General features: G+C 46.8%; 1 protein-coding gene across 1 annotated transcript; it reads left to right on the plus strand.

The window, feature by feature from the left end:
• The first annotated feature begins 3 nt into the window (after positions 1 to 3).
• On the plus strand, positions 4 to 23,414 carry RAD9B (RAD9 checkpoint clamp component B). The gene is made up of 10 exons (XM_055147081.1): positions 4 to 40; positions 75 to 218; positions 3,220 to 3,290; positions 5,522 to 5,668; positions 7,111 to 7,225; positions 16,792 to 16,898; positions 17,005 to 17,069; positions 17,592 to 17,714; positions 20,725 to 20,962; positions 23,290 to 23,414. Exons 1-10 carry the CDS (start codon positions 4 to 6, stop codon positions 23,335 to 23,337), a joined length of 1,095 nt encoding a protein of 364 aa, XP_055003056.1. The 3' UTR covers positions 23,338 to 23,414.
• Positions 23,415 to 23,691: the final 277 nt, after the last annotated feature.

Here is a 23,691-nt window from a genome sequence, read left to right on the forward strand (position 1 = left end):
CCAATGAGCGGCGAGCTGGACGCGAGACCGCCCTACGGCGGCTCGCACGGGCCTTTCCCCGCCGTCCCGCGAAGCCGGGCTCCGGGCTGGGGCGGGGCGCGGAGCTGGCGCAGCTGGGAAGCGCGCGCGCCACTTCCGGGCGGCCGAGCGCGTGGTGCCTCGGCGACTGCGGCCCGCGGCCATGCTGAAATGCGAGATGAACGGCGGTCAGGGGAAAGGTGCAGCGGCTTTTGTGTGTGGAGAGGGAAAGGCCGACGTGTGTGGGGGCACCGGCCGCGCGTGGCCTCGAGTCTCTTCCCCTTTGCCTGTAGAAAGCGCAGGAGTGTGGGGATGGAGAAAGAGCCACCCAGAGCCCCTCCAGGGGAGAAAACGCATCTGCTGGGATCCGTGCCCACTTTTTATCTCCATGCGTGTCCGTTGGATGAAGTTGCCCCACTGGGACAGATACGGGGACCGGGGACCCCCCAGACGGGGTGCTGGGGAGGGGACCGGAGGAGACTAGAACTCTTGGACAGCGGACGTTGTTCGAGCTGAGAAAGCCGTAAACCTGACTTGACTTGCAGATCAGACCTTGCTTCGTTTTGGGGGGTCGGAGGGGGCGGGGATGGAGCCCAGGGCCTCAGGTGCCGGCGAGCCACGTGCACGCCACACCCTGACTCAGCGACATTCTTCTCGTGTTTGGGATTTTTTTTTTTTAACGTTTCATCTCAAATCAGCCACTGGATCGCTCCAGTCCAGAGCTGTTTCCTGGCTCTGAAGTGAAAAGCAGCTCCTTTGTCCGTAGAACTTGCTGTAGAATATGAAATGGAGCCGCCCGAAGAGACAGTGATACATGGAATGTTCTGGAACTCTGGTCACTGCAGGAAACCTCGAGGGAAAAAACGGTCCTTTCCTACAGATCCTAGTCTGAAAACGATCATTGAAAGGCCCGTGTCTGAAGTGAATTCTTTTCTTTAAAGCGCGATGACCCAGGAAGCTGCAGCTTCCTGGAATTCTAGAAAGTTCTCGCGCACTGTGTACCTTAATTCTCAATACGCAACTGCACGACTGTTTCATTTGCCATTTCCTTGTGGACTCTAAGCACTATGTGGCCAGGAGCTTGTCTTGTTCTTTGCGGTACCCCCTTGCCTTGGGTGGTATTTGGGTCGTGGTGGGTGTTCCAAGACTTTGAACAAACAGACCGGCTTGAGCCGGCTCCTGGGAAAAGTGGCGAATGTGAAGTGGTCAAAGGGGGCAAGTGCTTTTTTTTCCTTGGTCAGTTTAAGGCCCTCCTGTTTCCCCTAACTCACTATTCGTTGACCTGGGGGGAGGGGCGCGCTGCACCCAGCCATGTTCAAGGAGTCAGTCCTGGCAGTGCTAGGGATGCCCAGGGACTCTCTGGCTTTTTTTTTTTTCTTTTTGGGTCACACCCGGCGATGCACAGGGGTCACTCCTGGCTCTGCACTCAGGAATTACTCCTGGCGGTGCTCAGGGGACCATATGGGATGCTGGGAATCGAACCCAGGTTGGCCTCGTGCAAGGCAAACACCCTACCCGCTGTGCTATCACTCCAGCCCCCCTCTCTGGCATTTTTTAGAAGGGTGGGGGGGTGCTTTTCGGGTCACACCCCGCTATGCTCAGGGATTGCAACTACTAGTTCTGCGCTCAGGAATTTGCTCTTGGTGGTGCTCGGGGGAACCTAGGAGATGCCGTGGATCAAACCTGGGTTGGCAGCGTGCAAGGCAAATGCCCGAGCTGCTGTCCTAGCACTCCGCCCCGTCTCAGGCATTCTTCAGTAATCTGATTTTCTGGAATGATTTTTTCCCCTTTCTGTGTATTGATTTGGCCATTCATTTCTCACATCGTAGCATCCTGTTTGCCACATTTAAAATGGATTCTTTTGGTTTTATTGGGGGGGGGAACCCAGCAGTTGCTCAAGGTACACTCTTGGTGCTGCCTGGGGGGCCGTATGTAGTGCTGGTGAGGGAACCCCTCACAGGTTTGCAAGGCAAGGGCCCCACCTGCTGGACTATCTCTCTGGCCCGTTTATATTTATTCCTACAAGAACATTAAGAGCATTAGACTAGATTAGATAAAAAGTTCACTTAGCCCAAGCTTCTCTTTGATAGGGTGTCAAAATGTGTATGGTGGTAAAGATCTAGCATTTTCCATGCTCAGAAACATCTGAAATACATCTTGAGTGTCTGATTCCTTTCTTGTGACTCTTCTTAGCATTACCTCCCGTGAAATTATTAAAGCCACCCGCCATTTTTCTTTCTGGGACACACCCAGTGGTGCTCAGGGCTTACTCCTGGCTCTGCACTCAAGGATTACTCGTAGCAGTGGTGCTCAGGGAACCTGATAAGGGGCCAGGGACAGAAGGCGAGTGGGACAAGTGCAAGGCAAGTGCCCTGCCTGCTGTACTCCCACTTTGGCCCCAACCCCCTTTTAAAATTGTTTGACTTTTGTCCTCCCCAGAGCTTCTGCAGCCTGCCAAGTGCCACATCTTACATAGTTGGGAGACTCTGGGTGCTAGGGGTCTCACCAGGACCCTTTGCCTGTCACCATATGCTCCGGTCCTTTGGCCGATTTACCTCACCCTGTTGAAACCTTTCTGCCAGCTTCTCCATGCTCTTATTTTCACACTTTTGGGAGCAAATGGGAGAGATACATTTATTTAAAAACACATTAGTATGGAAGGTGGTTCGCCTCATGCTATGGTATAAGCATAAAGTAGAAAATCGATTTGCAGTATTTTTATTCAAATATATAAGAATATTAATGGTGTCAGGCCAGATCATAACAGCATTTCATGGCATTCTAGCCTCTATGAAAAGGTACTGAAGTGTGCGTTTTATTATGTCACACTTAGTGGGTCGTTTATGGAGCTCTTACTATGCGTCTGGCATTTTTGCCAAGGGTATTGTACTGTATTATATTTTTCCCTTTTGGGTCATATCCAGCAATGCATAGGGGTTACTTTTGGCTTTGAACTCAGGAATTACTCCTGGCGGTGCTCAGGGGACCATTTGGGATGCCCGGGTCAGCCGTGTGCAAGGCAAACACTTTACTATCGCTGCAGCCCCAATGCTATATTTCTTTTTTTTTTTCCTATACTGTATTTCTTAATGTAGCATTATCTATAAGGTGTTGTTGAGTCCTGTGGATACTGAATAGCCTTATTTGTTCTCAGTGCTTGAGAGATAAGGATGTAAGGAGCACTTTCCTATTTCTCCACAGTATTTGGGAGAGCAGTCCAGGCCCTGTCACGAGTCAGTGATGAGCTGTGGCTGGATCCATCTGACAAAGGTGTAAGTAAAAAGTCAACTCATAGCTCTGTTAAGGAGAGAGATGTTTGACATCCAGACTAAAGTTAAGTAAGATATCTAGAAATTGAAAGGATCAGTTTTACCATTTATCTTTTCTACACGTGTATATGAAAATACAGAGCATAGTAAGCTTTACTATCAGGCATTAAACTCAAGTGACTTCAACCAGAAGTCATGGACTGGTAATCAGGAGTTAGGTAGGGCTTGTGGAAGTATCCTGTGGGTCCTGAACTGTGTGTAAGTTCACAAAATAAATAAGTGAGCGGCAGCGGCGTGGTCTCTCTGGCTGGCCACGGCCTCCTCCCCACACCACCAACAGATGCATGAAGGAGGGAACAGGCCCGCCAGGCTGGTGGTGATCAGTTGCCGTTTATTCCATTCTCCCCACATGCCTGTTCCAGTGTCACCAAGTGCCCCATTCCAGTCTCACACTGCCCCTCAGTCCCGTCTCCTCCTGTCCCCCAGGCTAGACTCTCCGCGCTCCGTCTCGCAGTCTGGAGCCCAACCTTCAGGCATTGTGGGTAGCAGCTACCTCTAGGGCAGATAGCACAATCTACGTATATGAAGCCCTTCCCTTCCTTCCGGGGAAGCTCTTCTAAGGCAAAGATCCCCTGCTAGGAGATCACTCAAGGGCAGAATTTCATCTAGGGGTGTGTTTCTCCTTTCCTTAGCCCAACAACCATTTAAAAATTCATCTTGGGGCTGGAGCAATAGCACAGCGGGTAGGGCGTTTGCCTTGCACGCGGCCGACCCGGGTTCAATTCCCAGCATCCCATATGGTCCCCTGAGCACCGCCAGGGGTGACTCCTGAGTGCAGAGCCAGGAATGGCCCCTGTGCATCGCCGGGTGTGACCCAAAAACCAAAAAATAAAAAATAAATAAAAATTCATCTTAATTCTACTTCTTAATAATACTAGTCATTTTGTATGGACACAGTAAGAGATGCATTAAGCTTATAGGGTGGCTACCCTGGGGACTTCTCGCTATAGATCCCAGACCACAGAGCCCTTCCTAACCCTAAGCAGGGTCCTTGTCCAGTTGCTTCTCTTTGGATCATGAAAGAATTTGTCCATATCTGTGCTCTTATAGTTAAGTATTATGGAGCTTGGCCTGGCCCATTTCGATGCCAGGGTAGCTCACAGCTTGCCCTGGGTCCATCCAGTCCCTTCCTTGGGACCCTCTTTGGGGTGTTAGGAACTAAGGGCAACTGAGGCTCAAGTCGAGTAAATAGATGCCTAGGATTAAATATTATTTGGAGTCAATTAATCCCCAAGTTACAGAAGCATAGTATTTTGTGTCTTTACAAAAAGGACATTGCTCTGAAGTAAACTATGCAAAGGACATAAGGGAAAGAGAAAAGCAGTATTTCACTTACAAACACAAATCCAGAGATTTCTGGGGAATTTAACTCTACAAGTCACAGGTGCTGCTTAGGGGAATAGGTGATTAACTGGTTTGGGGAAGTTAATAACACAGAGGAATGGGAGTGCCTCGGGAGCACTGTGAATGGTGTAACCCAATAAACCTAAGCTCCCTGCAGCAAGGGAGGAAGGATATACCAATGTTATTATACAGAACTGTTTGGGATTTTTTTTTTGGGGGGGGGGCCACACCTGTGATGCTCAGACCTTACTCCTAGCTCTGTGCTCAGGATTATTTTGGGTGATACCCTAAGATGTTCATGGATCACTCAGGCCTGGCATTGCTGGATGACCACATGTGGCACTAGAAATCAAACCTATGTCAGACACATGCCATGCCCACTGGACTATCTTGCTGGCCCCTGATTTGTTATTTTTTAAAACTGAAATAATTTTTAACCCTTAAAAACTGGGAGAGGGATCAAGTTATATATATATATATATATATACATATATGCATAAATATACATATACAAATTCAATGCCAACTAATACTGTCCATAAATTTTATTAGATGTATTAATATTTTGCATATAATTGTACATAAATTTTAATGTTAAGTTTAAAAATTATTAAAATTACATACTTATAATCTTTATGTGAAATTATAAAATATGGAAATGTTTCATAATTATATGTACAGTTATAAATATATCATTTTTATGCTAATATAATACAGTTAGCTTACCATTTTGGACATACTTGATTGCTATGTTGAACTTAATAGTATTTTTAATTAATAATTTAAAGGGAGTTGATTTTCTCCTAGCTAACTAATCTTTTTTTTTTCAGCTTGCTCTAAGATCTGTGAATTCTTGCCGGTCAGCATATGGCTGTGTCCTCTTCTGTCCTGTGTTTTTTCAGCATTATCAGTGGTCAGCCTCTGTGACAACGGATAATGATACAGCACCAAATTTAAATTGCCAGTTGGGAATGAAAGTAAATATGTGACACAGATTTTCTCTTGTATAAATATTTGTTATACTATATGTACCATCCATTCTATGCTTAATATTTGGTTTGAATAGCATATCATCATCATCATCATCATCAATATACCGTTGATCGTCGAATTTATCGAATGGTCTCAGTAACGTCTCAATTCATCCTAGCCCTGAGATTTTAGAAGACTCTTTACTTGTCCTTCCCAACGATGCTGCATTGGAGGCTCTTTCAGGGTCAGGAGATTGAGAACCATCATTGTTACTGGTTTTGGCATATGAATACGCCATGAGGAGTTTTTGAGGCTCTCGCATATGGGCAGGAAACTTTCGGTAGCTTGCCAGGTTCTCCCAGAGGGAGAAGTAGGCTATATGATGTTTCAAAGCCGAGATGCCTTATAGAAAAGCGGCCTCGCGCTTCCGGGAGCTTGGTTTTATAGTCTCTGGATGTTGCCCATTAGTGGGATTACACAGCACTGGGGGCAGTCCCTGGGTGTGACCACCTGGCTATTGGATAATGGGGAATCTGGGCAGAAAAGGCCCAGTCCCAATCTGAGGAGGCTTGGAGGTCTCAGCCCCGGGTCCCACACACCTGGGTTCCTCTGCCGGTTCCTTCATGCGTGAGGCTCGTCCGAACGTATGGAGAGGGGCCTTGAGCATGGCTGTGGCTAGACTCTGGAGGTCTTTGGCCACAGGAGCTCTGCTCGGGGCAGGGAGGGAAACTGAATAGCATATAAGACAAGTTTATTTATTTATGAAGATTCACTCTCTCCTTTAAGATAAAAAAAAGGGGAGGCTGGAGTGATAGCAGAGCAGGTAGGACGTTTGCCTTGCATGTGGCCAATCCGGGTTCGATTCCCAGCATCCCATATCGTCCCCCAAGCACCGCCAGGCATAATTTCTGAGTGCATGAGCCAGGAGTAACCTCTGTGCATGGCCAGGTATGACCCAAAAGGCAAAAAAAAAAAAAAAAAGAGGGGGGCTATAGAAGTATAGAAGGAGTGTGCCTTATGTGTGCTCCACCCAATTGTGATCTCTATTCCCACTTATGGTCCTCCAAACCCCACCAAGAGTGATCCCTGAGTGCAGAGCCAGGAGTAAGCCCTGAGCATAGCCTGCTGGGACCCTCCCCCAACCCTCCCAAAAACTGTCACTGTCACTGCTCATCGATTTGTTCGAGCAGGCACCAGTAACATCTCTCATTGAGAGACTTACTTATTGTTACTGTTTTTGGCATATCCAATACGCATGGGTAGCTTGCCAGGCTCTGCCACTTGGGCTCCATACTCTCAGTAGCTTGCCGGGCTCTCCGAGAGGGGCGGAGGAATCCAACTCGGGTCGGCCGCATGAAAAGCAAACGCCCAACCGCTGTGCTATCGCTCCAGCTCCCCAAAAAACATTCGACCAAATTAACTATATATTGTTCTATATTTGTTACAGTCAATCCTGCCCATTTTTAAATGTCTGAATTCCCGCGAAAGAAATGTAGAGAAGTGTAAGATATTCACCAGATCTGATAAGTGCAAAGTGGTTGTTCAGTTTTTCTACAAACATGGTAAGTATAATGAAAACTAAATTGTTGTATTTGTAGGGGTGGGGTGGATGGGTTTGGATCATGCAGGCAGTGCTGAGGGGGCGTGGACAGGACCATATCTGATTCCAGGGATCTGCCTGCAGTGGAATGCGTGCAAGGTAAGTGCTTTAACCACTGTACTATCTCCTTTACCCAAATTACTGTATTTTTTGTTTTGTTTTTGGGACACACCCTGCTTTGCTAATGGCTTATTCCTGGCTGTGTGCTCAGGGATTACTTCTGGTAAGGCCAAGGGGACCTTCCTGGGTGCTGGGGGTCAAACAAGGGTCAGCTGTATGCAAGGCAAACATCCTGCTGGACTTTCTCTCTGGCTTCAAATTACTGTATTTTTGTTGTTGTTCAAGTTAAAACTATTCAAATTATATGCCATGACTTCTCACTGCATTGTCACTTAGAATCTGTATGGTTTCGCCATGGAGATAGTACAGGAGGGAGGGCACTTGCTTTGCATGCAGCCAGCCCAGGTTCAATCCCTGGCAACCCATGTGGTCCCCTGGCCACTGCCAGGAGTGATCACCGAGCACAGAGTCAGGAGCACTGCTTTGAGCACAGCTCAAAGCCTTGAGCACTGCTAGGTGTGGACTGAAGATAAAAAGAATCTGGGTGGTTTTGTGGCTGAATAATTTTATTTTATTATACATTTTTAAAATTATTTATTTATTTTTGCTTTTTGGGTCACACCCAGCAATGCCCAGGGATTACTCCTGGCTCTGCACTCAAGAATTACCCATGGCGGTGCTCAGGGGACCAAATGGGATGCTGGGAATTGAACCCGGGTTGGCTGTGTGCAAAGCAAACGCCCTACCCTCAGTGCTATTGCTCCAGCCCCATGTGGCTGAATTATTTTAAATACTAGAGAAGTACTATCTTCTTGCTGTACAGCATTGTGAAATAGTTGATATTAGTTCCTTCTGTGTTTTGATTTAAAAAATTTTTGTGTGTGTTTTGGTTTTTGGGCCACAGCTGGTGGTGCTCAGGGGTTGGCCTCCTATTTTATTGTGTACATCTTCCCTGCTAGAGCCCTTAAGCCCTGTGAGGTTAGAGATTTTTATGTTTGTTTGTTTTGTTTTGGGTCACACCCGGCGATGCACAGGGGTTACTCCTGGCTCTGCACTCAGGAATTCCTCCTGGCGGTGCTCGGGGGACCATATGGAATGCTGGGGATCGAACCCGGGTCGGCCGCATGCAAGGCAATTGCCCTACCCCCTGTGCTATTGCTCCAGTCCCATGTGAGGTTAAAGATTTTTGACTGATTTTTTCTTTGCAAGTCCCCAGCACCTAAAATTATCTCTGTATAGTTACAAAAATACAGTTACAAAAATATATAGTTACAAATACAGCTCACAGATCACTTTTAAGCCCCACCCCTTAAAATATGAATTTGTTTTGTTTTTGCTTTGGGGCCACACCAGTGGTGCTCAGGGTTCATTCTTGGCTCTGCACTTGGGTCGCTCATGGTGGGCACGGGGACAGGGTGAGGTGCCAGGAATTGAACCCAGGATGGCCTCGGGCAAGGCAAGCACCTCTGTACTATCTCTCCAACCCTTAAAATATGCACCTTATTTGATCTGAGTGTTGGTTGAAACTTGGACTCACTTTGCTATCCGTAGAAATCTCTAGAAGTGATCATTGTGGAATTCCAAGCCTAGGCCTTGAGAGGCTGTCAGCTTTCATGGTTAAAGAACCTTCCTTCAGTCTGAGACCTAGCAAGAGCCCTCCGCTGTCCCAGCCCTGAAGGGAAGGTCGTCCAACAGCCCACACTGAACTAGCCTAACGCAGAACCACTCAACTGAATTGAGCAGTAACAAATGTTTTTTTGTTTGTTTGTTTGTTTGTTTGGGGGGGGACACCTGGACATGCTCAGGGCTTACTCTTGCCTCTGCACTAGGGATCACTGCTGACAGGCTCAGGGAACTGTATTGGTTCCGGGGATCAAACCTGGGTCTACCACATGCAAGGCAAGCAGCCTACCCGCTCTACTATCGCTCTGGCCCCTATTTTGAATCATAGAGTTTGGAGGGTTTTTGCTTTGTTTGGGAGGTCACAACCAGTGGTGCTCAGGGCTTCCTCCAGGCTCTGTGCTCAGGAATAACTCGGTGGGTTTCAGGGGACTATTTGTGGTGCAAAGGATCAAACCCCGGTCAGGTGCATGCAGAACAAGACTGTTACCCACCGGACTATCATCCCACCCCTGGAGTAGTTTGTTATCCAGCAAATACCAGTTATTTTGCTTTTTTTGCGTCACAGCTGACAGTGCACAGGGGTTACTCCTGGCTCTGCACTCAGGAATTACTCCTGGCAGTGCTCAGGGGACCATATGGGATGCTGGGAATCGAACCCAGGTTGGCCATGTGCAAGGCAAATGCCCTACCCGCTGTACTATCGCTCCAGCCCCCAGGAAATACCAATTAATAATGACTTGTACATAGTTGGTACCCAGAAAATATTTATATTCTGTAAAAAACATAAGTTGGGAGATGTTTCTAATTATCCCTTTTGTTTTTCATGGGTACTTTTTTTACGCTGTGAAAAGTTTTAGAACATCTCGGTTTTATAATCTAGGTTCTGGAGTGGAATTAAAATTTTAACTTTACTCACAGCGGGTAGGGCATTTGCCATGCACGCGGCCGATCCGGGTTCAATCCCCGGCATCCCATATGGTCCCCCAAGTACTGCCAGGAGCAATTCCTGAGTGCAAAGCCAGGAGTAACCCCTGAGCATCGCTGGGTGTGACCCAAAAAGCAAAAAATAATAATAAAATAAAATAAAATAAAATTTTAGCTTTACTTTCCCAAACAGCATAGCCTTGAAATTCTGCTACAATGAGAAACTCTTTGGAGATTAAGTGTCCAACCTATATGGATATTGTGAGGATTAAAGATAACATATATAACAACTGTGGGCTGCAGTTCCTGGTACATAGGGCCAGGATTGCAATGCACTTCTTTCCTCCTCTTAAGAGAAAATAATTCACAGACCCAGGTGTTTATGACTAAATTCCAGAAGTCCGAACTATATGTATCCATGAAAACCAGTTATATGAAGTGACAATCACTATTTTATATACATTTAAGAAATTCCGTATATATGTTGGCTTTTTGGGTCACATCCAGAGATGCTCAGGGGTTACTCCTGACTCTGCACTCAGAAATTACTCCTGGTGGTGCTCGGGGGACCATATGGGATGCCGGGGGATCAAACCGGGTTGGTGACATGCAAGGCAAATGCCCTCCCCACTGCACTACCGCTCCAGCCCAAAAAGTCCCTATGGCCGGAGCGATAGCACAGCGGGGAGGGTGTTTGCCTTGCACGCGGCCGACCCGGGTTCAATCCCCGGCATCCCATATGGTCCCCCAAGCACCGCCAGGAGTGATTCCTGAGTGCAGAGCCAGGAGTAACCCCTGAGCCTCGCTGGGTGTGACCCAAAAATAAAAAAAAAAAATAAAAACAAAAAGTCCCTATATTTTCGCCTCTTTTTTCCATTCTGGAGAAGCCCATGTTCTTTCTTGAGTATGTCTCTCTGTGTTTCTCTCCTTTAACTTATTTATTTATTGGTGAAGCAATGTGTTTTTAATTGAAATTTACTTAGTAACGTGAGGGGAGAGAGAGGGAGAAGTACATGTTTGAGAGAGAACAGATATTCCTTCAGAATGGAAATAAGCAAAGACACTTAGACACAACAAGCAAGGTACGTGTTCAAGGAATAAATTTTACACACGCGCGCGCATGCGGATACACATACACATACACATACATTCTCCCCCCCCCCCCCCCCCCCCCCCCCCCCGTATTTCAAAAGGAATTTGAAAATTTACCTACCATGTGGCAGGTAATCCACCAGGGGGCAGTAAACACACTTCATTAAGACTGGTGCTCTCTCACTAGAAGCACCTGCCAGATCTTAAATACTCCTTGGACTTTTTACTTTTTTTTTTTTTTCTTTTTGGGTCACACCTGAAGATGCACAGGGTCACTCCTGGCTCTGCACTCAGGAATTACCCCTGGCGGTGCTCAGGGCACCATATGGGATGCTGGGAATTGAACCTGGGTGGGCCGCGTGCAAGGCAAACGCCCTACCCACTATGCTATCGCTCCAGCCTGTCCTTGGATTTTCTAAATGTGGCTGTGTAACCTAAGGAGCTTCCTTTTTATTCTATTCTATTTTTCTCTTGCGGGGGCACACCTAGTGATGCTCAGGGGTTTCTCCTGGATCTGCACTCAGGAATCACTCCTGGCCGTGAGTGCTCCGAGGACCGTGGGGTGCTAGGGATGGAGCCCAGGTTGGGCAACATGGATGGCAAATGCCCTCCCCGCTGATTCCAGCCCTTTTTAATCTGTTTGTTACTTTAAAGTATTAACAAGAACTGGAGAGATGGCTCAGGGGCTGAGTGGATGCTTTGCATGTGGAAGGCCTGGGTTTGAGCCCTGGGAACTCAGGGTCCCCCAAGCACTGCCAGGAGTGACCCCCAAGCATCAAGATGAGTGTATCCCCCCTAGCATCGCCAGGCATGGTCCCCAAGACGAAACAATTAACAGGTTACTTTATTCTTTCAAAGGTATTAAACGAACTCACAATGTATATTTTCAAGAAAGTCAGCCCTTGCAAGTTATTTTTGAAAAGAATTTGTGTTCTAACACACTTACGTTTCAACCAAGGTAATTACTTCACTATTATTTTTCTGACTATCATGTGGTTACCGAGTCAATAATTAATGTCCTGGCGCTTTTATTTGCTTAACTTGGGAGGAGTATTTCGGGGCTGAGCTGGGGGAATTGGAAGCTACTCCTGGCTCTGTGCTCAGAGGTTGTTCCTGGTGGAGCCTGAAGGACCAGGCTGTGCCAGGGATAGAAACGGGGTTCCCTGGGGGCTGGAGCGAAAGCACAGCGGATAGGGCGTTTGCCTTGCACGCGGCCGACCCGGGCTCGAATCCCAGCATCCCCTATGGTCCCCTCAGCACCGCCAGGAGTAATTTCTGAGTGTAGAACCAGGAGTAACCCCTGTGCATTGCCGGGTGTGACCCAAAAAGCCAAAAAAAAAAAAAAAGAAAAGAAAAGAAACGGGATTCCCTCAGGCCAACATGTGCTCCGGTCTGTGCTCCTGTCCCTGCCCAGGGCTCTAAAACTGAGGAAATTTTGAGGAAGGAGTAGATAATTGCCTAATAGCAGTAATAATTTTGTGTCCAATAAAATTCTAAAATAGCCATTAGGGCTGGAGCGATAGCACAGCGGGTAGGGCATTTGGCTTGCATGCCGCCAACCTGGGTTCGATTCCTCTGCCCCTCTCAGAGCCCTGCAAGCTACCAAGAGTATCTCGCCCTCATGGCAAAGCCTGGCAAGCTCCTGGCGTATTCAATATGCCAAAAACAGCAAGAAGTCTCACAATGGAGACGTTACTTGTGCCCGCTCAAGCAAATCGATGAACAACGGGATGACAGTGCTACAGTGCTATGACAGCCCATTCGTGGCTTTCTATATGAAGTGGAGGATTTTGTTGTTTGTTTGTTTGGTTGGTTTGGGTTTTGGACCACACCTGGCAATGCTCCAGGGTTACTCCTGGCTCCGCACTCAGGAATTACTCCTGGTGGTGCTCAGGGGACCATATGGGATGGCGGGGACTGAACCCAGGATGGCCACGAGCAAGACAAATGCCCTCCCTGCCCTGAGTTACCAAGAGATAACTATATTATTGGCTATTTTTTTCAAGTATAGCAAGTTTAATTGGGAAATAAAGGAAGTGCAGGAGAGAGCTAAGGTAAGACAGTGCCGGCAGGGAGCAAGGGCTTCTCGGGTGGAGAGAACGCCACGAACTGGGTCTGAGCACCTCCAAGTGTGGCCATACTCCACCCCTCAGAACAGGAGTTGAGAACTTAGAACGCAATAAAAACGGTAAATACTAAAACCTGGCCACAGGATCTGGCTGGCTGGCTACCAGATGACCCCAAACGGCTCCGTCAGCTACCAAGGCCATGAGAAACACATAACTTTACACCTGTGACTTGTCCTTAAAGCTGTGTTTCACGGGGTCCAGGTTGGGGGGTGCTCACAGGCCGGGAGCCGGCTTTGTATTCCAGCACTGCCCGGTGTCCTGAGCACTGTGGGCAACTCCCCGAGCACTGCCAGCTACAACCCCACACCGCCCAGAGCCTCCCGAGAAAAGGACAATCTTGAAAGTACTAGATAATCCCCTCGCCCAAACAACAGAGGACGAGAGGATTGACGCTTTCGAGCCTCTGCATACTCTCCCACTCCGCCCCCTTCCGCCCACTCTCCCGCCCACTCCATCCTGGATTGCTTTCAAGAGCACCGAGCTCTACTTTTTTTTAATTATTATTAGTGAATCACTGTGAGGTACAGTAACAGACTTACAAACTTCTTTCGTGCTTGCGTTTCAGTCATACAATGATCAAGTACCCATCCCTCCACCAGTGCCCATTTTCCACCACCCGTGGCCCCAGCATCGCTCCCTCCACCCCACCCTGCCTCTGAGGCAGGGCATTCCCTTTTGTTCTCTCTCTCCTTTTGGGTGTTGTGGTTTGCAGTAGAGGCACGAGTGGCCATTGTGTTCCATCTATTGTCTATAACCCGGCATCTCCCAACCCAAGCGGGTCCTCCAAACCCCCTTTACTCAATGCTCCCTTCTCTACCTGGCGAGCTCTCCTGCTTTCTACTGGCCCCTAGTGCTGCTCAGGGACCACAGGCCGTGCCAGGGATCAGACCGGAACTGGCTGCCTACCTCCCGTATCATCCCACAGTCCTCCAGGGTCAAGTTTAAAAAAAATATATCAGGCAGGGGCTGGAGTGACAGTACAGTGGGGAGGGCATTTGCCTTGCACGCGGCCAACCTGGGTTCGATTCCCAGCATCCCATATGGTCTCCTGAGCACCGCCAGGGGTAATTCCTGAGTGCAGAGCCAGGAGTAACCCCTGTGCATCATCAGGTGGGACCCAAAAAGCAAAAAAAAAAATACATATATATATATATGCATATATATATATATTAGGCATATGAAAATGTAGAATCAAAAACACCTGATTCTTCTGTTTGGTTCATTTGGCAGCTTGCACATATGAACGATGAGTGTACTTTATTATTTTCTTGCTCTTCAAATGAAGTTACCATTTTAAAGTACATCTTTTAAGTGGTACACATATTTTAAATGGTCCGCCTTCATAGAAGGTCCTTTGGGTAAATTTTTCTTAATCCAGACAAAAATAACCTATTTTGTCCAGATTAAATATTACAGTGGGGAGGGAACTTGCCTTACACGTGGCAGATCCTGGTCTGACCCTCAGCACCCATATGGTCTCCTGAGCACCAGCAGGAGTAATTCCTAAGGGCAGAGTCGGGAGTAAGACCCGAGCACTGTTGGGTGTGGCCCAAAAACTAAAAAAATAAAATAATAAATTAAAAAATAAAAAACAACTCAGTCCCATTAATGTGATTCTTGGTGTTTTTCAAATATATTTTCATTGTATTTATAGAGTGCTTGCTGAAGCAATTGTTCTTTTTACATCAAATCAAGAGGAAATTACTCTTGCTGTTACTCCACTGAAAGTTTGCCTTAAGAGTTCTAATGAGGAGTCACTGGGTAAGGTTGAGAGCTGCCGTATTGCTTTGATGAACTCTGATGTTCTGACTTCCTGGTTACTAACCATACAGTAAATATTGATAGTGTACTACTTACTATTGCTTTATGGTAGATGTAAAAAGAGATCATTAACGTTTTCATCTTTGATCTTTTTTTTTTCTTTGTTACACCACCAACTGATGACAGTAACGTTTTCACTCTGCTCTTTCTTTCTCTGAGGTATGTAGGGAGAAGTGGGGAAGTTGCCTCCCAAACAGTGCTCAGGAGGTCCAAGGGGTGATTGGCCATTGGCTCAGCACGGGGGCTCCGGGCGGTGCTGGGGGCCTCAGGGCTGTACCTGGTGATGCTTGCGGAGCCCATAGTGCCAGGACTGGAAACATGCGATCCAACTGACCCAGCTCTCTCCACCTGCAATGGAGATTTCTCTTCCATTCGTTTCACTTTTAGGGGCCGTACCTGGCTGTGCTCAGGGGTTACTACGGGTGAGGTTCCAGAGACGCTATGGGGCGCTGGGAATCGAACCCAGGATGGACACATGAAATACCTGCTGTACTATCTCCTTGCTAGCAGCTGACCACCAGCATTGCATATGGTCCCCCTAGAGACTGCCAGGAGTGATCCCTGATCACAGCGAGAAGTAAGCCATGAGCACAACCAGCTGTGACCCAGACATCACCTTCCCTGTCCCCCAAAAGAAAGTGTCTAGGGTCTTTTGGCACAAGTTGTTGGAGATTTTGACCTGGAATACTCTTTTTGGTGTTGATTGCAATAAAGAGCATAATGGAAGGAACCTTTTTTTGATTTGTTTTGTTTTGGCTCACACCCGGCTGTGATTAGGTCTTACTCCTGGCTCTGCACTCAGGAATCAGAGAAATTATTCCTGGAGGGAATAATCCCGGAAGGATAGTACAGTGGGTAAGGCATTTGTCTTGCATGCAGCCAACCCAAGTTCAATCCCCAGCATCCCACAGAGTCCCCCAAGCACCTCCAAGACTAAATCCTGAGTGCAGAGCCAAAACTAACCCCTGAGCATTGCCAAGTATGATCCAAAAACCAATAAATAAATAAATAAAAGAAATTACCCCTGGTGGGTTCAGGAAACCATATATGGTGCCAGGGATCAAACCTGGGCTGGCTGACTGCAAGGCAAGAGCTCTGCTCACTGTACTGTCTCCGCCCCGCCCTCCAGTGCTTCAAGCATAGCGTGGCTTAGAATCACTCTCATTCCCTTGAGGTTGACAGGCTCAGCACGGAAGTTCTCAGTCTGGTCTTTCATGCAGTTGCAGTTAGATGGTGGCTGGGGCCGGGATCTCCACGGTGGCCAAGATGGAGCACTGACATGGCCGGGGCTGATGTTGGGGGCTCGGCTGGGTTGTTTCCCAGTGTCCCTACATTCCTACCAAACTGGTCTTGCTACTGCGTGAACTTAGCATGGCAGCTGTATCCCACGAGCACCCGTGGCAGGAAAGAGGAAGCTGGTCAAGGATAGGGGAAGTGGCAGAGGTCTGCCTCCTGAAGCCCGGGCCCAGCGCCGGCTCTCACCACATTCTGTCGTCAGAACAGTCGGTTTGCCCAGGCTTAAGGGAAGAAGATGCAGCTCTCACTTGTCCATGAAGAGATGGCAAAAAATATGGGCTGTCTTTAGTCTGTCACAGAATGGTGATTATTTTATTATATTGAAATGAAACAAATACCTCTAGAATTAATTTTATTTATTTTACTTTATTTTTTTTTATTTTGCTTTTTGGGTCACACCTGGCAATGCACAGGGGTGACTCCTGGCTCTGCACTCAGGAATCACCCCTGGCGGTGCTCAGGGGACCATATGGGATGCTGGGAATCGAACCCGGGTTGGCCGCATGCAAGGCAAACGCCCTACCCACTGTACTATTGCTCCAGCCCCTAATTTTATTCTTTATTTTCCTACAATGTGGAATAGATCTGAATAGTCCTATATACAGTGAAATGACTGTTGGCCCTGAGGAGTTTGACTTCTTCCAAGTTAGAGTTGACACTGAAATAACATTTTGCTTCAAAGAATTGAAGGTAAACAAATTTAGTGTCATAATGAGAAGTTCATCTAGTTTTTTTGTTTGTTTATTTTCTTGTTTTTAACAAAGATTTCAAGCGTTTTACTTCTTTCTTTTTTCAGGGAATGCTGACATTTTCAGAAGCTACACATGCACCTATATCCATTCATTTTGATTTTCCTGGGAAGTAGGTCTTTTGGAATTTTTTTTTTTGCTACATATTAGTAATGAAAATGGTTGGATCACTTTGAAATTAACACATATCAGGAGTACCTGACTTTATTAGCAAACTAAAATTTTGAAAGATTTCATAACATGGTGTTTTATGATTGGTAACCTTTCTAAGAAAAATATATTCTTCAATTGCTTGAAGACAATTTACAAATTTGATATCATGATGAATAAGTTACCTACTTAGAAAATATAATAAGGACTAAATGAGTCTCTATGGATTTATAATATTTAACAAATTGCAGAATTAAAATTTCAAGAGAGATTGAATTGGGATAAATTCAAGTGTATGAAATATAGCTGGGATAAATACAGGGATCTGGTGGTTTGGGGTGGTGCTTAGCTCTCAGGGCTACTAACTTTTGGGAAATTCTTCCTCTTCCTTCTCTTTCTTTGACTTTGTATTTAACTCCTGGCTGAGTCTTATTTCCGCAGTGTTCATTAGAAAACGAGTAGCCTGTTTCCTCCGATTTTCTAGGCCTCTGGCTTTAAGCGTTGATGACATGTTACTGGAAGCAAACTTCGTTTTGGCCACGTTAGATGATGAGTCGAGTCAAGCGTCTTCCCCACAATCCCTGTGTCTTTCCCAGAAGCCAGGAAGGTAAAGAGGAAGGTGCTTCAATGCGCTTCACGGGCTGGGAAGGAGCTCTTGTAATTTTTTTTTTTTTTTTGGTCACATCGGCAATGCTCAGGGGTTACTCCTGGCTCTGCATTCAGGAATTACTCCTGGCAGTGCTCAGGGAACCATATGGGATGCTAGGAATCAAACGCGGGTCGGCCACGTGCAAGGCAAACGCCCTACCTGCTGTGCTATCATTCCAGCCCTAAACTATTGTAATCTTATGTGGAAATATTTCAGTGCCATTTACTTAGGAAACAGTTGATAAAAAAAGTTAGAAAATCAGAAATTCTGACTGAACTGGGAAGAGCTAGAGGGAAGCTTAGCTTTGGGACCAGAGAGATAGTCCAGGGGTTAAAGCACTGGCCTTGCATGCAGCTTGATCCAGGCACCACAGGATGTGGGTCCAAATGCCATCTCCCCCCCAAATTCACTGCAATAGAAACACCACTGCTCCTATATTAGATGTTGACGTTTCTCCTCAAAGTTGAAATTAACAATAATATGTGGTTTATCTTTGCTATTATCCATAATTCCTTTATCCAGAATTTTAATTTTTTTTATTAAGACACCTGATTTGCAAAGTTATTTGTAGTTGGGTTTTAGGAATACTGTGTCCCAGCACCAGTCACCGCAAGCGTCACAGTGTCAACTTCTCTCCACCTGATTTATTTCCATTTTCGGTAGTTTTTTTTTTTTCTCTTTGGGTCAGACCCGTCGTTGCACAGGGGTAACTTCTGGCTCATGCACTCAGGAATTCCTCCTGGCGGTGCTCAGGGAACCATATGGGATGCTGGGAATCGAACCTGGGTCGGCCGCGTGCAAAACAAATGTCCTACCCGCTGTGCTATCACTCCAGCCCGGTAATTGTTTTTTAGGAGTAATACAGTGTTGTATTCACAGAAAAGTCTGTGTTCACTACCTAGAAAACAGTTTCTCAGACAGAAATAGCCGTCATTTCTCTTGTTCCTGGGACCCAGCCACTGTGCTCGGGCTTATTCCTGGCTCTGTGCTGAGGCATCACTCCTGGTGGGGCTCCAGGGAGCAGCTGTGGTGCCAGGAATCACACCCAGGCCAGCTGTGTGTGACGCAGACACACTCTCTGTTGTCCGGTTATGACCAGTGGCGATGGGGACAGCAGCGGGCAGGTCGGTCCTGACTCTGCTCGGCCCTTGGGGCTGCCCCACACCTCCGTGATTAAGCTGACACTTTAGGGTGGCGGGCCCCGACCTGCAGGGGGCATCAGCGCTTCACCCAAAAGTGCTCAGGGGGCCATCACTAGGACCCCACACGTGCCACACGGGTGCTCCATCATGTTGAGCCCTGCCACATCCCAGGATATGTGAATTTGGTTTTGGGTCCTTTTTCCCTTTCGGTCTCAGTAGCTCTGGAAGCAAAGGGAGTACTTCACAAGGGAAGTGACAAAGCTATATGGGCAACTGGGAAAACGGAAAAGCACAAAGAAGACAATGAAAATCTTACCTGTGCTACCATTTGGCTTACTTTACTTGCTTTCAGATTTTTTTTTTTCCTTTTTGGGTCACACCCATGATACTCAGGGGTTACTCCTGGCTCTGCACTCAGGAATTCCTCCTGGCAGGGCTCAGGGGACCATGTGGGATGCCAGGGATTGAACCTAGGTCGGCTGCATGCAAGGCAAATGCCCAACTCGCTGTAGTATTGCTCTGGTCCCATTCTTTCAGATTTTTAATTCTGTATATTCATACCCTTTTTTGTACTGAAACCAGGTCAGCTGCGTGTATGGCAAACGCCCTCCCTGCTGTAGTATCACTCTGGCCTTTGTCTCCTGTTTTTTTTTCCCCATATAAAATTATATTGTAAACACGTTCCAATATCACCGATTGTGACTTGGGAACGTGATTTCTGAGGGGGTAGTCTGGGCCACACCCCGCGAGGCTCGGCATGAGGCAGTGTAGGGGACGAACACAGCTCCTGCATGCAGAGCACATCTCGGGCCATGGAGCAAACAGCGCTGCCGTCCAGAAAATTTTTTTTTTCTATTTTTCTATTTTGGTCACAGCCAGTGTTGCACAGGGGTTACTCCTGGCTCGCATGGGTAAGTGCATCTCAGGAACCACTCCTGGCGGTGCTCGGGGGATCCTATGGGATGCTGGGAATCGAACCTGGGTCGGCCATGTGCAAGGCAAACGCGCTACCTGCTGTGCGATCGCTTTTGGGCTGCCGAGAGTTTGACACCCCCAGATGGCTGAGGTGCTCACAGCCCTGCAGCAGCTCCTGGCCGGGACGCTACCCGCTGTGCTGTCGCTCCAGCCCCCAGAATAATTTTTAATGACTGCATACATTTCTTTCATTCAGATGTACAAAATTAATTTGCTCTTTTCCTAATTTGACCCTGTCATCATATCACGGGATACCACAACTCATATGCAATCTGAATTTCTCCAGTTGTTTTGGTTGGTTGGTTTGGGGACCACACTTGATGGTGCTCAGGGCTTACTCCTGGCTCTGCTCAGGGATCTGGCAGGACCAGATGTTGTGCCAGGATGGAATCGGAGTCAGCTGCATGGAAGGCAAATGCTCTACTTGCTGTACTACCCCTCCAGCCTCAGAAATCTTAAATTTATATATATATATATAAATATATATATATATAAATATATATATATATTTATATATATATTTTGCATATATATATATATATATATTGCTTTTTGCTTTTTGGGTCACACCTGCTGATTCACAGGGGTTACTCCTGGCTCTGCACTCAGGAATTACTCCTGGCGGTGCTCAGGGAACCATATGGGATGCTGGGAATCGAACCTGGGTCGGCCGTGTGCAAGGCAAATGCCCTACCCGCTATGCTATCTCTCCAGCCCCAAATTTCAATAATTTAATATTTCATTTCTTGAGCCAGTCTTGTCACTGTCATCCTACATTGCTTCTTTAGTTTTAGGAAATCTCCATATATTTAAAAGCAGGCATATTCATGTCATCTCTATTAATACCTCAGGTCAGATCTGATATGCTCAAATTCAAAGGCTGGCAAAAATGTCAGTGGAAAAGCCCCCGAGAATATCTCAAGACAAGTGTCACGCAAAAGGTTTTACCCTAATGAGACACTCACACATCTCTCTACACCGGAAAATGGCGGCAGCCCTGAGACGGAAGGAGGAAATGAAGACAGCAGCGAGGAACAGGGACATGGCGTCGGCGGCACGGGAGAGCCGGGGCCTCTGTGTCACTGCAAGGTAGAGGGAGGCCGTTCATAGCAATGGTCCCCACCTGTCCCCCTGCACCCCATTCCCTCCCTGTGCCTGCACCAGCACAACCGTATCCTGGGATTTAACCTTTTTGGTTTTTTATAGAGCAGCGGTAAAGCCAGTCGTAGACGGAGAAAAGACCAATTTAGAGTATGTCTCATCAAAATAATTAAATTGGGGCTGGAGCGATAGCACAGTGGGTAGGGCATTTGCTTTGCTCACGGCTGACCCGGGTTCAATTTCCAGCATCCCATATGGTCCCCCAAGCACCGCCAGGAGTAATTTCTGAGTGCATGAGCCAGGAGTATCCCCTGTGCATCGCCGGGTGTGACCAAAAAAGCAAAATAAATACATAAATACATAAATAAATAAATAGCACAATGGGCCACTTGGTTGTTCTCAATAGTATATTTTCTTAGTATATACTTACTTTTTTTTTTTCTTTTTGGGTCACACCCGGCGATGCACAGGGGTCATTCCTGGCTCATGCACTCAGGAATTACTCCTGGCGGTGCTCGGGGGACCATATGGGATGCTGGGATTCGAACCCGGGGCGGCCGTGTGCAAGGCAAACGCCCTACCCGCTGTGCTATCGCTCCAGCCCCAGTATATACTTACTTTTGAATATAAATATACTGTCAGATACTTTTGAAATAAGTTTCCTTCTCTAATATTTTTTTGGCTAGAAAACACTTTATCCGTAGCAGTATAAGTGTGATTTTCACCCCAAGAAGCATTACACATTTCTTGGAAGTAGACTCCCAGTTGCAGTATTCTATTGCCAGTGTTTTACTACATGGATGAGAAGCTTCACAGAATGCTGTTGTGTCAAACCTTATTTACTGAAGAGTAAACACGGCATTAGAAACTGGAGTATCTCAAATAATAATAGTCCCAATTTTACATGTTTATGTTTTATTCATGTTTGTTTTGCTGTTATTGTTATTACTCATTTGGGAACATAACCTGCTTGGTTAGAATTAGACATTTAAAAGGAGAAATGATTTAAAAGTCATTATCTCATGTTGTGTTGGAGGCGTTTGAGCAGTACAATTAGTAAACTTCACTTATTGTTATTTCACGCCTGTGCTTATTGAATAGTTTTTATGTGCCCAGCAGTGTGGCAGCTTATTAATTACTAGCTTGCCTGTAAAGTGAAGATTTCAATCTTATTTCTGGCTCTGTGCTCAGGGATCACTCCTGGTGGTGTTCGGGGAACTGCATACAGTTCTGCGGATATACTGGGGTCGGCCATGTCCAAGGCAAGCGCCTTATAACCTGTACAGCCTCTCTGACCCTCTTTTTTTTTTTAATTTTTTTTATTTTATTGAATCACCATGTGGAAAATTACAATGCTTTCAGGTTTAAGTCTCAGTTATACAATGCTGAAACAACCATCCCTTCACCAGTGCCCATATTTCACCACCAAAAAAAAAAAACAAACAAAAACCCAGTATACCTCCCAACCCATGCCCCCCTCCCCCCCACTGAACTGATAAATTTCACTTTACTTTCTGTTTACTTTGGTTACATTCAATATTTCAACACAAACCTCACTATTATTGTTAGGAGTACCCCACTAGTCAGACCTGTTGTGAAGAGATATGAGGTTTTGGATTTCTGTACTTAAGCAACTAAGTCCAGGGAGATTTCTTCCAGATATTGGATCATTGCAAGCTTGTAAACCCCATCTGTGGTCGTCATAATATGGCAGTCACCACACCCTTCACCCCCGGCAAGGAAGAGGGGAGAGAGAGAAATACCTTTCCCCTCCGGGCGGGCATGGGGCCACGGCTTAGTTCAGTCTGGAGACATTCTGTGAGGAGCTGCCCATGATGAAACATTTAGCTGGCGTCAGGAGTCACGCTCATGCAGCTGCGGAGAGGCCACCACACACATGTGCGGCCCCCGGCATCACATCTTGGCGGCGGGAGGGGCCGGTGCCACCCACCTTCCCAAGAGCACCTTCGCGTCCTATTGCTGCAGTCTGACCCTCTTTTAATATTCTAATATTCAAGGAAATCAGATTTCTTCCCCTCCCCCGGAGGGGGGTGTCACACTCAGCAGTGCTCAGTACTTACTCCTGGCTCACAGAAGGAACCGTATGGGATTCTGGGGATTGCAAGGCAAGCACCCTACCCACTGCAATCCCAAATTCTTGATTATTAACCTTAACTGCTCTTCTTTTTATGAGAGGAAATGAGTTTTCCCTTGTCTCCTTCTGTTACCTAAAACAATGCACCCTAGACTGTTCTATTCTGTAGGTTCTAATCCAGAGAGCTCCACACTTCCCTGACCTACTATTCCTTTTTCAGAAAAACAGTTGCTCAGGGGCTGCCTGGAAGTCGACCTTCTTTCAGTGAGCAAGCAGGAAGCAGCCCCACCGCTCGCAGCTACCACGGCACCAGCACCCCAGGGCCGCCAGGGGGAAGCATTGCCCACTCTGGAAACTCCTAATCCATTGACTTTGCCATCATCGCTCGGGATCTGGCCACTGGCTTCAGGTTGGTGCCTTTGACAAATCTGCAACATTTTTCAATTCTTCCTTACTTTCTGGAACGTCAAGCTTGTTCTGCTGTTGCTGTTGTTATTGTTTTGGAAATATGAGATGAGTTATAATTAGATATTGAAAGAATAAATATACCTGAAGCAATTCAGAGTTTACTTGTGTTTCTCTCGCTCCAGCCCTGGCATCTGCCAGTCGTGCCACGAGCCCT

The sequence above is a fragment of the Sorex araneus genome, chromosome 9 (assembly GCF_027595985.1).
Source record: "Sorex araneus isolate mSorAra2 chromosome 9, mSorAra2.pri, whole genome shotgun sequence".
NCBI classification, from domain to species: Eukaryota; Metazoa; Chordata; class Mammalia; order Eulipotyphla; family Soricidae; genus Sorex; species Sorex araneus.